At 32.7% G+C, this 11097-nt stretch overlaps 2 protein-coding genes across 4 annotated transcripts in view; one reads left to right on the plus strand and one right to left on the minus strand.

Moving 5' to 3' along the window:
• The window catches only part of LOC133183250 (uncharacterized), a 32451-nt gene extending 31946 nt beyond the window's left edge, over positions 1-505 (minus strand). The window contains exon 1 of the mRNA XM_061318208.1: positions 333-505. Coding sequence (XP_061174192.1) covers positions 333-444 — 112 coding nt within the window. The 5' untranslated portion in view covers positions 445-505. The remainder of the gene's footprint in view (positions 1-332) is intronic.
• Positions 506-1221: 716 nt separating this feature from the next.
• LOC133183251 (transmembrane protein 160-like) lies at positions 1222-5353 on the plus strand. Of its 3 annotated transcripts, none has more exons than XM_061318211.1 (6): positions 1222-1339; positions 2455-2488; positions 3879-4153; positions 4274-4298; positions 4507-4605; positions 4806-5353. In XM_061318211.1, exons 1-6 carry the CDS (start codon positions 1295-1297, stop codon positions 5033-5035), a joined length of 708 nt encoding a protein of 235 aa, XP_061174195.1. In that variant the 5' UTR covers positions 1222-1294; the 3' UTR covers positions 5036-5353. The 3 variants fall into 3 exon arrangements, with proteins under 3 accessions (XP_061174195.1, XP_061174194.1, XP_061174196.1); XM_061318212.1 differs by having other exon boundaries at positions 1339-1382; XM_061318210.1 differs by lacking the exon at positions 2455-2488 and having other exon boundaries at positions 1222-1382.
• The last annotated feature ends 5744 nt before the right edge of the window (positions 5354-11097 follow it).

Raw genomic sequence — 11097 nt, forward strand, 5'->3', positions numbered from 1 at the left:
GAGGACCCTTGATTGGTGAATAAACAATATATACATGTGACAGGATGTTCAATATTTTGTAGTTGGATGTAGAATTTGTTGCACAAGTGGGTCAGGGTTTTGAAAAATATTTTTGTCTTGTTGTAATTTTGAATTTACTGGGTGGCAGTAAATACAAAGTATTTAATGCCACCCAGTGAATTCAAAATTTACAACATGGCATTTTTATGATTGCGAAGCACGAGTGAAAATAAATTTTGTCTAATGAGTGAAATGATTTCCATATCTAACAACACAAAATATTTCATTTTTTAATTTATTATTATTTGTTAATAAGCATAAAATATTTTTACCTTTTAAGATATCGTTAAGATACCCTATGAGTGCCTCCTCTGTTGTCTGTATGTCTGTTAGTGCTTGCTTCAGATCTTTTACCGTTTTGTCTGCATCAGACCATGCAGACATGATGGACCTAATCAACCACTCAAAGGGTGGTGATCATGTAAACTTTGTAACTGACCACTTTACGTCCTAAAAATAGCAAAAACGTTTCTTAACCATTATTCCGGGAAAGGGAAGAGTCTCTGTGGACGACATATCGAATGCCTCAAATGTACCAGTCCCGTGTACACGATGTAAATGTACTAGCTAGTGCATGTTGTGCACGGAACTAGGAACAAAAGAAAATATACTCTCCTTAGATGTTATTTTCATTAAATGTACTTATTTGCAAAATCATTTCCGAGTACTAAATTCTGATCCATGACCTTACATACCATCGCCCCCTGTATGTAAACAAAGCCTAGTCCGGTTTTCACTTTTACGTTTCGTTTTCTGTTTCCTATTTGCGTTTACGGAGAATGTTTTCTTAGTAGTTTCTGTGAGGTAATAATGAAAGTAGAATAGTATGATAATGGTATTTAATTACTTAGTAGAAAAACTGTGTTTTGTGCACCACGACATGAAATTGCATAAAAAGGAGGTGGACATGCATTGTACACTTTTGTATGCAATTTGTATGCAACTCTCTCAACCGTCTGAGAATTTTTTTGGATACAAAAGTTGTCAAAAATATATGAATTCATAACATATCATACCTACATTCTATTATCTCATAATATTTCCTAATTTTCTTCTGTCAGAGACAAATAGCAGTGTAATTTATGTCCCAGGTTACATGTACGTTTTAGAGATTGACCCTCAACCTGCATATTTACCAGGCTGGATTTATTTTAATTTCAGCTGCGGGAGGACATGACAAAGAATTTGTTTCGCATATTGAAAACTCCAGAGACAGCCAATTGAAACTCCTCATATGTCTTGCACACTCAACAATCACAACCCTCTGATTGACTCTCTGGTGAAGGAAAGTTTACAGATAAATAATTGCTTATTTAGGACAGGTGAAAGATTTTGACAGGGTATAAATAGACCAGACTTGTAGAACATTATCTCCCTGGTCTGCCTCTTGCATAAATTTCATTGATAATGCTGTATTAACATTGAAAATCTCAAAGTTGAACCTCCTGTTTGTTAGAAGATTTTGTCTCTTACCTTTAAAGGTGCATAGACACAGATTTGAAGTTTATATTTTCTCAAATTTTCTGTATAATATCACAACTTATATATTGCTATAGCATTTCAGACGAAAATAAAATTAAAAACTTATTTAATCTGGAAATTATTGAAACTACAAATTTCAGGAGGCGTTTGATTAACGCATCCTTGCGCTTTCACAATTTTTAACTTTATCCTCAATACTTAAGAAAAGTAGCAATGTTGTTGTGTATTAATGAATAATATTACATCTATAATCCAGAAAATTCAGAGTAAAAATGTGCGAAAGCAAAACCCACTCACTTAAGTATTGTCAGCCCGTGCTCAGTGTTGTGTAGTTGTGTACAGAGTTTAACAAATTGAATACACTCGTGAAACGTAAACTGTTTTTGTAAACAGGGCACGAGCTCTGTTGTTGTTAATGTTCATGTTCCACCGGGTGTGCTCAATTGTTAAACTCTGCACACACCACTGAGCACGGACTGACAATACTGGTGAGAGGATTTTGCTTTCTACATTTCTACTCTGAAATTTCTGCATTATAGTTTTAATATTTTTCATTAATAAACAACAATATTGCTACTTTTCTAAAGTAATAAGGATAAAGTTAAAATTTGTGAAAGTGCAAGGTTGTGTCTATCAAACGAGTTCAGAAATTAGAAGTTTCAATAACTTCCAGATAAAATAAGATTTTTATCAAATTTTCGTATGAAATGCTATAGCAACATATAAGTCATGAAATTATGCAGAAAATTTGAGTAAATATTAACTTCAAATCTGTGTCTAAGCACCTTTAATATTTTTATATACCAGTATTTAAAAAAATGGGAAATGATATCAGGTATCAGAAAGTAGAAATGATATGCTATGAAATCATGTATTTTTGATAAGTTAGCTTTAAAAATCTCTGTACTTCAGGTGCCTGTGCTTGGGATTTGTGGTTTATTACAAGGTAATATGTGGTTTAATACTAGTAAAAAATTGATAAGCTGTAAAGATTAAAGTAAAAAAAAAAATTTTTTAAAAATTCAAAAGAAAGTGACTTTAAAACTGTTACAAGTCTGAGTTATTTATTTGTTATCTTAGACTAATTTTATGCCTTTTTTTGGGGGGGGGGGGGGGGGGTTACTAGAAGCAGCCATTATCTGCCTTTTTTATTTTCATTCTCACGAGATCAAAATTCGTATTTGACATGTGACTTTCAGTTTCTGTGAGGAATTAATGTACACAAATCATTGCAGTTGAAAGTAATGACAATTTCTTGCAATATAATTACATTGTTATCAAAATGCATCAAAACTTCTTTCAGATTAAATTGTTTTTAAAGGTAGGTTTTCAATTATAACTTGTTGGAATTTTGTCAATATAAAAACATTTCAAAGAGAAAATGGCACAAATCAGAGCCCACTCTGTGTAACAATGATGCAAAATTAAATCCATTTATCCAGTTATTTGCTCAACTTGGCCCTAAGTATTGTCCCCTAACATAAAAGTCAGAAGATGCTTTTAGTGTCATGAGAAAAATGCAGACTGAGTTGAGACATGCTTGAATGGTACACTGTACTATTGACATTCTTTATACAAAATTCAACATTCTGGAGATTCTTGAGAACACATGGCCATAGGAACCAAGGGGGCACGGGGGGGCCATGCCCCCCAATAATTTTGCCGATATATAGATTACTATAGGAAACATAGATAATATATGCTTGTGCCCCCTCAATAAAAACGGCTGATGATGCTTTTTTTTTTTTTTTTTTTTGCTTGTCAAGGAATTTTTGGTAGTTGATGACTTTTTTTTTTTGTTTGCTTGTCAGCAAATTTTTGGTAGTGCCCCCTCAACTGTCAACTGAAAAATGTATGGCTGTGCCCCCCCCCCCCCCAAACTGAAATTGCTTCCTACGGGCCTGGAACATGAAATTCTAAAAGCTCCAAAAGTTGTTTGCAATAAGTAATAACACAGTCACTTGATACTATTGTACATTTGTTGATTTGAATTTCATGATAATATAATAGTGTCACAACTACATGTCTGACTACATTTTAGTGTTCCATTTTTCTTGTACTTAAAACTGTCAAAATTGATTAGAAATATTTTAAAAGGAGAGCAAATTTTTAAAAATGGCATTAGATATCATCAGTAGGAATTAAAGTTCAGAGAAGCTTTATATTTCAATCTTTGATTTGAAGCCATCATCAGAGAGCTTTTTTGTACTCCAAGTATCACCTTCAAACATTTATGACACCTGACAAGAATGCATGTTATTGCTTTCCTCAGATTACTAATCATGCTTTATGAAAACTATAAGTTTTTAAATGTTGATTCTTTTAATTTCCTTCAGGACAAAACCTGCAAATCCTATGTCATCATCCTTCACTGAATAAAACCATGGCAAAAACATTAAGAAACATGAAGAGAGGCAGATTGATATCACTATGGAAACATGATTTTATAAATAACAAATCAAGATGTACAGAGCCATTAGCTTTTCTTCAAGGAATAAAGAAGGAATACACTTCCTGTAGGGTAATGTGCACAAAAACAGACTCCAAGGAGAAAGGATACATCTATATAGACAATAAAATGTCATCAGAGGCCATTGAAAACTCAGCGTGGGTCTGTATTTGAACATCTACACTAATATTTTCTTTTGAATATTGCTGAATAAATTTAATGTTCATTATTTGCAAAATTTTTGGTTTAACCAAGTCTTTAAAAGAAACAATCTGATTTCAGGCTTGTCGGTTAGCAAATGAAAATGGTAAGTTTTCATTCATCTCTAAGACTTTAAAAACCATTGTCATTGTATTTTAAATTCAAAATCTAATATTTATTTATTGAAAGCAATTATTTCATATGTCCATTCTAAATTCTCTTATAAATAAAAATATCAGAGAAATGTAAAAAGTTTTTGATTTGTGGAGGGAGAGTTGCACTATTTTATGTTAGATGTGTGGTATTTTGTACAGGATATCTTTCTTGGTGTCGAAATTCCTACCTGATGACTGGTGTCGGAGTGGGAATGTTGTACAAAGGACAGACAGCTGTGGCTGAATTGGCTGGTTACTGTGAGTATTACATTAAAGTACAACCAGAAATTCATTAATGGGGTTGACATAAGCATTGTTTCTATACTAAATTAAAAACTTAGGACATAACCTACATAATCTCTATCGGATATTTTTCATTTATTTTGTGAATTACTTCTGATATAGGATTGTAGTGGAAGTTCTTTTTTTACTTTTCAAGTCTTCATATTTTTGCACAGCATCCATGTTGCTGGCAGGAGTCAATGTATCATGGGGAACCTATATATTTATTTACAACCTGATTTTTCTGAAGGACCGTGTAGGAATGACAGGAGGTTTCGTTGCTCTTCAGTCACTTGCTGCCATCTTACATGCCATAGTATATGTCATGGTACTTATTGTTTTCGCAGCTGAAAGTGACAAATATTTCCAAAAACACTCAAAGGAAAATCAAATCAAAAATGACTAAGGTTAGGTGATGTGTAATACTTTATGTATCTTGTCATCTGATGTTTTAGAGTATATTACATGTATAATATTATATGTCCTTGAATGTGAGTACTACGCTATTTAATAAATTTTTAAAGTATGTATGATGAATGTTGTAGCTGAAAGCATATCAAATATTTTGCTATGAATTGCAATGTGGACAGCTTATTTAAAAATATGTAAGTTATCTCTTTTATTGAATAACTTTCTAAACTAAGAAAAAAATGTAGATCTGTATGGGTTTTTTTTTTTGTTTTCTTTTTATTGGAAGGTGCAATAAAGTTCTGTATGCGATGAAGTTCATTTATAATTACATGTGTAAGCAAAATTGATATGAGTAAAGGCTTCTGATTCAATAATGGAACAAGTTGAGGGTTCAATACATCCTAAGGAACCTCACTTTGTTCTCCTACTTGGTTTGAAGTTGGCCTGTCTGCATAATTAAACTTCAGGCTCAATCTAATACCTAAAAAATTTCCAAAGAATGCCAAAGTTGTGAAATTTCTTTATTGAGGCAAGAGATATAGTCTCATATTGGGGCACAATTCCAATTTTTTTAAAAAAGCAAAACATCTAAATCAGTCTTTTGAGGTCACTTGAGTAACTAAGGTGACCTATTCCTATCTGATTCGGTCTGTCATCATCTATCATGCCTTGGTCATAAGCCTTTGAATATTTTCAGCTTCTTCACATAAACCTTATAACATTATTCCATGGTTTCAACTAATTTTGGTATAGAGTATCAATGGGCAAAGGGGGATAAAAATTATTTATCATATACTTAGTAGTAAATACACCGATTCTGCACTGCACGATACGGCTGACATCACAATACCCCATATCAAGGACCGGTCCAAAAATCCATATCAAAGCGGAAGTAACATTTGTATAAAGTTTAAAAGTTAATTAACTTGATTTTATTTAAATATACATGTATAATAATTCTTAACTAACATTTGTGGACTTATTTGTTTTCAAAGACCTAAAGTTGGCTCATTTAGATTTTAAAGAAAAAGGTCATAAACATGCACGAAACATTCTTCAATGACTTTATGTGAACTCGCATATTAAGTATTTTAAATATATGATAAATAGAATTCTACATACTGAAATCCATATCATATGTCATATCAGCCCTCGGGCCCCATATCAGCCCTCAGGCCTTCGGCCCTTGGGCTGATATGGGGCCACTCGGGCTGATATGACATATGATATGGATTTTAGTATGTAATATTCTCTATGAATTTCATGGTTCCTGCCTCTCTTGTGCCTGAGGGGTGGGGCTAAAACCATCAAAATTCATGCAATTTTCAAAAATCTTAACTCATGAACATCAAGCAGTAAAACTATTGACATGATTACAACAGATAATTAGTCCTTAACCAAAATTGAAAGAATCATGGTCCCAGGGTCAGGGGTTCTGAAGTTAGGGTGAGGGCATTATTGATCAAAGTGTGAAAATGCATTCATTTCTTTGAAAATCTTCTTGTCTGCCCTATGTTATAAGCAGACAAACTATGTACCTAGATATAATAAGCATGGGTGGCTCTTTCAAAATTGTGAAATTAATGACCCCTGGGTCAGGGGTTTTTGTGTTAGGGTGGAACTTTATTTATTATATAGCAAAAATGCATATTTCTTTGAAAATTTTCTTCATTGCTCATAGGTGATTAGAAGATAAGTGCATGGTCATGATAAGCTAAGGTGCCTCTTCCAAAAATGTGACTTTCATGGCTGCTGTGGGTCAGAGATTAGGGTATAAGGCTATATTGGTTATAGTGAAAATGCATTATTTCTTTGAAAATCTTCTTCACATTTCCTGGGTATTTAGGAAATTAAACTATATGTAAGTGCATGGTCATGATAAGCTAGGGTTCTTCTTCCAAAGTTGTGAAGTTCATGGCCCCCAGGTCAGTTTTCATGTAAGGATGATTGATCATATAGTGAAAATGCATAATTTCTTTAAAATTCTTCTCTGCCTCAGGGTATTAAGTACACAGACTAATTGCATTGTAATGATGAACAAGGATGTCTCTTCCAACACTTTAAAAGTCATAACCCTTGGGTCAGAGGTTTTGGTGTTGGGGTCGAGTTCTATTGATTATATCATGAAAATACATTATTTCTTTTAAAATCTTCTTCTATGCCCCATTGATATATTGCACACATACTAAGTGCATGGTTTAGATGAGCAAGAGTGCCTCTTCCAAAATAGTGAATTTCATAGCACCTGGGGGGTAAAGGTCTCTGGTGTTAGTGTGAGGTTCTATTGATTACTAGTATATTGTGAATTTTTATTACTCCTTTCATAATCTTTTCTGCTTCTGGGTATTAAACAAACAAACTAAGTGTATGGTAATGATTAGCAGAGTTGCCTCTTTCAAATTTGTGAAATTCATGACCCCTAGGTCAGAGGTTCTAGTCTCATGTTATGGGACCCTATTGATCATACAGTAAAGATGCATTAATGCTTAAAAAGTCTTCTCTGCTCCTAGGCATCTAGGAGGCAAACAGAGTACAAAGTTGTAATGAACAAGGGTGTTTTTACCAGATTTGTAAAATTGTGGATGATTGGATCAAGTGCTCTTTTGCTGGGCAGGGCTTTATTGAATTTGTAGGGAAATTTGCACTCTCTACTGAAAGATGTGATTCCCCTAAATTCACCCAAACTCAATAAATTGGTGCAATTCAAGATATTTTTTCTTCAAAGATCGACTTTTTTTTTTTATCAAAAGTCGATCTTTGAAGAAAAAATTTGATTAACAAATGTCAAAAGAAATCATAATTTGAACTGCATCATATATATCATCGTGTCATATTTTCCTTGAATTGTACTGTATGTACAAACGGATAAGAAATATATGTAAAATTGTCTGTATAGACGTTTTAACAGAACCTAAAATAATGTAAATAACAATTTTTCTGATGACTTTTAGCTTGAAATCATTTAACCATCAATGGAAACTTCCTTCGTATTTCTGCTTGGGTCAATGCCATAGTTCAACTAAAATAAAATGCTGAAAGGTACGTTACTTAACATAAAATGCGAGTTTAACAGTATCAAAATTTTAAGAGAGAAACAAAAAACCCTGATGTAGATTCAGAATAGAAACTCAAGCCTTTGTTTAATCAATTTCATATGATTCAAACTAAAAATGTCTCTCAAAATAATTTAAGTTAATGTTTTTCTTCAGAATTAATGTGTGTGTGTTCAATAATGCGTCTCTAGAATCAGTTTATAATAAAATTTATGCAACTTAAGCTTAAAATGATACAAATCAATCAATACAGTTTATATTCGAACAATTAGTCACGAAAAAAATTCTGTAAATATTGTTGCAATTTTCATATATGATTTGTTAAAAATTTCGTAACATTCGTTACCTTCGGTAAGGAATGTTTCAACACCTTTCAAGACTAATAGAGGACATTCAGGTGTAGATTGAAACTGGGTACGTAGTTGTTTTCAGTTGTTATATATTTATCAACAGTTACATACTAATTCATTCCATTTAATTCATTGTTATTGCATTCTAGAAAACAAACTCACCAACACTGTCTAGACTTTAGAAAAAAAATCATAAAAAGGCAGTACTGTACTCCGGATGTCAAAATTTGAATACTGGCGCAAAATATTTGACCACGTATATGTGCAGAAGATGTTTGAACTCATAAATCATTCTTTTTTAAGAGGTTTGGTAACTAATGTTTCGGTAACGATTGTTTCATTTAATCATTTTCTCTTAAATAATAAACTAACAATAAGACATTATTAAATCATGGTTGGAGCATGGAATACAGTTCTTGGATAGAAGAAAAAGTATCACATGTTTAGCCATGATATCATCCTATTTCATCTATTAAACTAATACAACGAATGTTTCATGCCTATATCCATACGCATTTAAAAGAAGTTTTCTTCAAAATAAAAAACGTATTCCAATCTTACAGGCTTACAATACGGATACTCATACTATATTTAATGTCACAGTCCGTTTTTATTCTGTTTTTGGCGACATAGGGATATCAAATCAAAGTTTGATAATATATTTGTGATTATGCTCAATAATTTATTAAAGCATTTTACAAATAAATGTTTTGAAGACATATGCTATCTAATTTAAGATTGAACTGTTATTTGTACAAAAAGTAGCCATTTAAGTGGAATTATTCGATGTTGGCGACAGTAATGTTCCTTTCAAAAAATCATTATACTAATATGCCAAATAAAATATCTCAATATGATTTGTTCACTCCATTTTTGTATCTTTGCCTTAAAGGTTACATATTCATGCATTCATTCAAAAAGTATTTTCTTTGATATTTCATTATTTTTTTACGCTTAACCCCCAGCGACATCATTTGCACCATTTTATTGAGCTTGAGTGATTTGCTGTTCACCTATGATAATTAATCACAGTAAATAATAGAGAGGTTGAGATCTTAAACTTGTACGTGTGCTTATACTTTGACGTACACGTACAAATTATTGTAATTTGTCTGTTGAGATTTTAATGAAGTGTAACATTTACGTGTACACTGCGATCGTTGTCTCTGTTTCAACTATTTAGAAATGTGATGTCAGTTTGATTTTGGTCAAATTAAACATGGTTAGAATAAGTGCTGATGAAACTAAACATCCTAAATAATGTACAACAACCACATCTTCACACATAAATTGACCAATTTTTACTACAAAGGCTACAACTTTTCACTTACGTGTAGATGCCATTCTACAAGTTCAGCCACAGCCACAAGTTCACCTGAGCACTGTGGCTAAGAAAAAAGCGGAAATTTATCAGTTCAGTATTGAAAAGTTTAAATGCATAAGTGGTCCTGACCTACCCTTAAAGGGGAAGGGGTATGATTTGAACGAATTTGAATCTACACTAACTAAGGGTGCTTGCGTATTTCTTTGACTAACTATGGCTTTTTCCCTTTGAGTTTGAACTTACATTGTGATCCATTCCTACCCCCGGGGTCATGATTTGAACAAATCTGAATCTACAGTACCTGAGGATGCTTCCATATAAATATGACCAATCATACCTTTGCTGTTCTAGAGAAAATATATTTTTGAATATTTTTACTACATATTCCTTTATGTAAAACTTTGATCGTCCACCTACCCTACCCCGGGGGTCATAATTTGAACAAACTAATGAATCTACACTGTCTATCTTTTTCTGAGGATGCTTCCATATAAATATGACCAATCATGGCTTTGCTGTTCTTAAAAGAAGATTTTGAAAGATTTTCCTATATATTCCTCTGTAAAACTTTGATCGTCCATTGTGGCCCCGCCCTAACCCCAGGGTCATGATTTGAACAAACTAATGAATCTACCTGAGGATGCTTTCATAAAAATATGACCAAACATGGCTTTGCTGTTCTAGAGAAAAAGATTTTTGAAACTTTTTCCTATATATTCCTTTATGTAAAACTTTTATGGCTTTGCTGTTCTTGTGAAGAAGATTTTAAAAAAAATTTCTTATATATTCTTATGTAAAATTTTGATCGTCCATTGTGGCCCTGTCCTACTCCCGGGGGTCATGATTTGAACAAATTTGAATCTACACTACCTGAGGATGCTTTCATAAAAATATGACCAATCATGGCTTTGCTGTTCTAGAGAAAAAGATTTTTGAAAATTTTTCCTATATATTCCTTTATGTAAAACTTTTATGGCTTTGCTGTTCTTGTGAAGAAGAATTTTAAAGATTTTTCCTGTACATTCTTATGTAAAATTTTGATCGTCCATTGTGGCCCTGCCCTACTCCCGGGGGTCATGAACAAATTTGAATCTACACTACCTGAGGATGCTTTCATAAAAATATGACCAATCATGGCTTTGCTGTTCTAGAGAAAAAGATTTTTGAAAATTTTTCCTATATATTCCTTTATGTAAAACTTTTATGGCTTTGCTGTTCTTGTGAAGAAGAATTTTAAAGATTTTTCCTGTACATTCTTATGTAAAATTTTGATCGTCCATTGTGGCCCTGCCCTACTCCCGGGGGTCATGAACAAATTTGAATCTACACT

Source organism: Saccostrea echinata, unplaced genomic scaffold, assembly GCF_033153115.1.
Source record: "Saccostrea echinata isolate AGI-Se365-2 ecotype Australia unplaced genomic scaffold, CSIRO_AGI_Sech_v1 ptg000009l, whole genome shotgun sequence".
In the NCBI taxonomy this organism is placed as follows: domain Eukaryota; kingdom Metazoa; phylum Mollusca; class Bivalvia; order Ostreida; family Ostreidae; genus Saccostrea; species Saccostrea echinata.